This window comes from Rutidosis leptorrhynchoides, chromosome 7, assembly GCF_046630445.1.
Source record: "Rutidosis leptorrhynchoides isolate AG116_Rl617_1_P2 chromosome 7, CSIRO_AGI_Rlap_v1, whole genome shotgun sequence".
Lineage (NCBI taxonomy): Eukaryota > Viridiplantae > Streptophyta > Magnoliopsida > Asterales > Asteraceae > Rutidosis > Rutidosis leptorrhynchoides.
The window spans coordinates 338938809-338944520 of NC_092339.1; the positions used below are offsets into that span (position 1 = coordinate 338938809).

The 5712-nt window shown below is 30.1% G+C and overlaps 1 protein-coding gene across 1 annotated transcript; it reads right to left on the minus strand.

Moving 5' to 3' along the window:
* Positions 1-3089: 3089 nt before the first annotated feature.
* LOC139860341 (uncharacterized) lies at positions 3090-4904 on the minus strand. The gene is made up of 2 exons (XM_071849110.1): positions 4399-4904; positions 3090-3945 (listed from the first exon to the last, which is right to left on the minus strand). Exons 1-2 carry the CDS (start codon positions 4902-4904, stop codon positions 3090-3092), a joined length of 1362 nt encoding a protein of 453 aa, XP_071705211.1.
* Between the last annotated feature and the right edge of the window lie 808 nt (positions 4905-5712).

Consider the following 5712-nt stretch of genomic DNA (forward strand, 5'->3'; position numbering starts at 1 on the left):
AGTGGCAAAACAAATAAAGGCCCGATCCCTTGATACTTATATTAGTTTGCAGCAAAAAAATATAGTGACCTGGCAACACGCGTTTTTTTCTTGGATACCCTTTCTCCTCACCAGGTTTTCTTTACAGCTCATCCTAATAGGTCTAAAATATCTTCAAGTGGTATTATGAGTTGATAATTGTCGGCAAAAAATATATATAAGTGGCAGCCATTATTCTTTCTTCTTCTTGTTTCTTTACGTGATCATAAAAAAAATTGATAGAAGTAGTATCGAACTGCAGCAGAAATTTGAGTGTTTTATTTGGTTTTAGTGAGTTCATTTGAAACGGAAAGGAGAAGCAGATAAAAGGTTGTGTTTGAACAGAAATATAACAAAAAGAGGAACACAGGAGAAGCAATAACAAGAGGGTCTCTGGTGGTGGTAGTGTTGATCGAGTAATGAAATAAAGAAAGTTGTAAGTGGGTTTCAATTCAAATAGGAAGCAGAGATATCTACACTATCTAGGAGATGTTCAATGGTTTGATGGTGATGTCTTCAAGGTGGTTCGTAGTTTGTAGAAATAGAAGTAGTAGATGGTGGTGTCGGTTGCAGGAGTAGTGCTAGTAGCTCATGGTGATAACAGCAACAAATGACTCGAGTAATTCAAGTAGATTTGGTTGTTTCGAGGTGTTGTTCTTCGTGGGTGAATCAGTTGTCTCATAACAGAAACACTCGACAGAATCAATTAATCATAAGAAGAAGATAACAATGTACATAAAAGGTTGATCAGGACATTCAGCTAATTTTGGATGTTATGGTGATACAAGTCGTGATTTGTACTGGATTTTGATATTGGAATCCAATTAAATACAATAAGAAAGAAACATGTAACTGATTTTGTATATATCTGCTTTTGCTTTCGAATATTAGTACAGAGTTAGTGACAAGAATCAAAAAGGAGGATTGTGATGTGTAGAAATCTCCTTTCTGTTTGATAAATTATATTCAATTTTCTATAAATAATTAAGTATTATATATAGATTTTGCTTCTAATAATAATAACACTAATTATATTACAATAATAATAATAAATAAATAATAATAATACTGATAATAATAATTATTAATAATAATACAGATTATTAATAGTAGGAATACCTTTAATAGTAATAATAGAATAAAAGAAGTAATTAATAATACTAATATTAACATTAAAAGTAATAATGATAATAATTAAATGGTTAATAATAGTAACAATATTGATAATAATATTATTAGTACCATAATGTTGTTAATAATAATTAATAATAATAATATAATAATATACATATAACAAATTGCATATTAAATCTTTAATAATACTAATAATCCTAATATTAATAATAATGAATGTAATAATAATATAACAACTATAACTAAACTTGTAATTACATTTAATATATAAATATTACTATTTATTAGTTATGTATTATTATATGATATCATATATTGAATATTTATTTACAATATAGTAACTATTGACAACAATTATATATATTCTTTTTAATAGTAACTTATTTATTCTATTTGTTATTTTACAAATTTAATTCCAATTGATTATTGTGTATTTGATTATTCCAATATTAAATATACTCTTTATATTTGTATTTACATTTATATTTACTCAATTGTTCGTGAATCGTCAGGAATAGTCGAAGGTCAATTGAATATATGAAACAGTTCAAAAATTTTGAGATTCAAATTACAGATTTTGCTTATCGTGTCAGAAACATATAAAGATTAAAGTTTAAATTTAGTCAGAAATTCCCGGGTTACTACACGTCTTTCTCTAGGAGTTTTGTTAATGGACGAGCAATTTTCGAGAAATCTTGAATAAAACGCCTATAAAATCCAGCATGTCTTATAACACTTCTAATCACTTTAACATTAGTGGGTTCAGGAAGATTGGATATAACATTGATTTTTGCTTTATCAACTTCAATTCCTTTATTAGAAATCTTATGGCCAAGGACAATGCCTTCTTTTACCATAAAATGACATTTTTCCCAATTAAGAACAAGGTTTGTTTTTTCACAACGAGCAAGCATTTTATCAAGATTGGATAGACAAGAGTCAAAGGATGTTCCAAAGACAGAGAAATCATCCATATAGACTTCCATGAACTCTTACACCATGTCATGAAAGATAGTTGTCATACATCTTTGGAAGGTGCCAGGGGCATTACATGACCCGAAAGGCATTCTTCGATAAGCGAAAGTACCAAAAGGACAAGTGAAGGTAGTTTTCTCTTGATCATTAGGGTCTATCGGGATTTGAAAGTATCCAGAGAAACTATCCAAGAAACAGTAGTATTCCTTTCCGACCAATCTTTTAATCATTTGATCAATAAACGAAAGCGGGAAATGATCTTTTCGAGTAGCTTCGTTTAATTTTCGGTAATATATACAAACTCGTCAACCGGCAACGGTTCGAGTGGGAATTAATTCATTATTTTCATTTTGGACAACAGTGGTTCCTTCCTTTTTAGGGACACACTGTACTAGACTAACCCACTGGCTATCAGATATTGGATAAATCATCCATGCGTCTAATAATTTTAAAACTTAATTTTTTTTCACTTCATCAATGTTAGGGTTTAAACATCTTTGTCTTTGAATTACGGGTTTTGCGTTTTCTTCTAATAAAATTTTATGAGTACAGAAGGTGGAGTCAATTCCCGGAATATCAGAGGTTTTCCAAGCAAAGGCCTTTTTATGCTTCTTTAAAACTTCCAAGAGTTGCTCTTTTTGACTTGGAGATAATTCGGAAGATATAATAACAGGAAGTTCGGAATTATCTTTTAGAAAAACATATTCTAAGTAAGAAGGCAATTCTTTAAGTTCTAATTTCGGTGGTACTTCAAGTGAATGTTTTATTCTCAATTCATCAGTTATAGGTTCATGTTCTTCTTCTGTTACAAAATTTTCTTTCATTAATTCTTCAAACTCGTCATCAAGATTTTCCTCTTTTATTTCACACACAAATTCATCTATATCCATTGATGAAAATTCATTGACTTCTTCTTTAATACAGGTTTCTATATATTTTATCGTTGGACAAGAGAGATCTAATTAAAGATTATTATTTAAAGTAATTATGTCGTCTCCTATCCCTAAACTATATGTCTTAGTCTGCATTTGAAATTCGAAAGCAGCAGTTCGTAGAAATGGTCTTCCTAATACTATTGGGATTTTATCATTTTCTTTCATTTCTAAGACAACGAATTCAGTGGGAAAAGTGAATTTATCAATTTTTACCGGTATGTTTTCGGCTATCCCCATTGGGTAATTAAAAGAACTATCGGCCAAGCAAATAGACATTCTAGTGGGAGTCAATTCTCCTAGACCTAGTCTTTTATATAATGAATATGGCATTAAATTTATACTAGCGCCGGTATCTGCTAATGCTTGATATACTCTAGAATCATTAAATGAGCACGGGACAGTAATACTTCCTGCATCGCCTAGGTTTTTGGGTATGTCAAACTTTTGAAAAATGGCTTTACATTCTGTGATAATAAACCTAGAAGAGTTTTCAGCGTCTTTTCCTTTATTAGATAACAAGGTTTTTAAATATTTTCCATAATGTGGATTCTCTTTTAATAAATCTATTAAAGGGATATTAACATTTATGTTATTAAAAATATTAGCGAAATTCTCTATACGTATTTGTTGTTTGGCTTTCCTTAGTTGTTGAGGGTATGGAACGGGTTCTAAAGGTTTGTCAATTTTAAAAGATAAATCTGTTTTCAATGGAGTTTCATCATTACTTTTTGTAGTACTAGCTTCATTAGGTGGTTCATGTTTATTCTCTTGACTAGGTATGACAGGGTCTTGTGTTGTTTTACCACTCCTAGTAGTTATAGCTTGTATTTCTAAATTTCCCCTTGGATTCTCTAAGGTATTAGATGGTAGTGTTCCAGTTTCCCTAAAAGTAATTGCTTAGATAAGGTTCATAGATCCTTTTCTAAATTTAATATCAAACTTTGATGATTATGATATAACTCAAAGATCTTATATAAAATAACATTATTTAATTCATTTTGGTTGTAAATATATCCTCTCATTACGTCTACTAATCCTTTACTTATAGTTTCCTCTTGTGATACATGGGAGATATTTTCTATCATAGGTTTTTCTTTCAATTCTCTTAATTCTCTTTCCAAAACCTCTATCTTTTCCTGTAAGGAAATTATCTCATTTCTAGCTTCAATTTTATGTTCTTGTTGATTTTTATTAAATTGATACCAATCATGTGACTGAACGGCTAAATTGGAAATTAATTGTTGTAAGTCCTCGGGAGTTTTAGAAAAGGGCTGCACCTCCAGCGGCGGTGTCTATTTCTTTTCTAATAGCTATAGTAATATTCTTGTAGAATTACATAAATCTTTGAACATCATTTAATCCATGTTGAGGACATGACTTTATTAATTTTTCATATCTAGTCCAAACATCATATAAAGTTTCTTGAGGTTCTTGTTTAAATTGATTTATTTCATTTTGTAATCTTATCATTTTAGAAGGTGGGAAGAATCTTTTTAAGAATTTTTCAACCATTTGATCCCATGTAGCAATTTTCCTTTCAGCAAGTTGATTAAACCAATCTTTAGCTTCTCCCTTGAGTGTCCAAGAAAAAAGGGTAAGATAAATATGTTCATCCTCTATTTGATTATATTTAAAAAGCGTACGCATACTAGCAAAGTTACGGAGATGTTGATAAGCATCTTCTTCAATAGTTCCATTAAAATGACATTCTTCTTTAATTAGGTCTAATATTTGTTTTTCAATAGTGAAATTAGTTTTAATAGTTGGTGAAATTATAGCAGTTCCATGAATTTGTCTTGAAGCTCTTAAGTGATCTTCCATAGAGAGTGTTAAATCATTCATTGTATATTCTAAGTGTTTTAAGTGCTTTAAGTATTTTAAGTTATTCACCAACAAATGGTCGTCAGCGTCTAGGTTCCGGCAGAGCCCTTTAAATAGGAAGCCCAACAACCTTTCCCTAAAGGAAGACAGTCACCACTTGTATATAGGTGTTTTAGTTTATATTCTTTTGATTCCACTGCGATTCCCCGGCAGCGGCGCCAAAAAGTTGATATGTCAAAAGTGTGTGCATTAATGCGTGCCTTTTTAATCTACTATTAAATTTATAATATCTTAATTTATGATTTACTTTTAACACCCTAACGAGCAACAAAACCCGATCAGATGTAGTTTAGTATTTTGTAAGTTAAGGTTCATTCCAAGAGAACGAGTGGATTTTAGAATATTGATTTGGGTTTTAAACTTTAAATAACAATGAATCAAATAAATTGCAAATAAATAACTAGAAGAAATAAACAATGATAAAGAGAACACATGCTTGAATCTTTCACACCTTGTTCACAATTGCCTTTTTGAATTAAGATCGAACTCAGAATAATAATTGACCTAAGAATACCTACTTCAAGATTAATTGATCAGGTTAACCCTAAAATAGATGGCTAGACTTCCTGTTTGCATTAAGACCTGATAATAGATTTAGTGTGATTAACCAAACCCTAATTATAGTTACTAGCTATAATCCTCACAACTAAATCAATTCGATTGTGTTTAAGTTTATCAAGTTCTAAACATAGTGATGTTCTATTTAAAACTTAATAATAATTGATTTATGTAAACCAGATTAATTTAACGATGGTGCTTTAATCATACA

What these genes read in the sequence shown, in the direction of transcription:
- LOC139860341 (XM_071849110.1), bottom strand. Translation starts at nt 4,904, where the DNA reads ATGAATGATTTAACACTCTCTATGGAAGATCACTTAAGAGCTTCAAGA. An exon ending in AATGATGTTCAAAGATTTAT is followed by an intron (nt 3,946 to 4,398) that starts GTAATTCTACAA and finishes AATTACTTTTAG; the next exon opens with GGAAACTGGAACACTACCAT.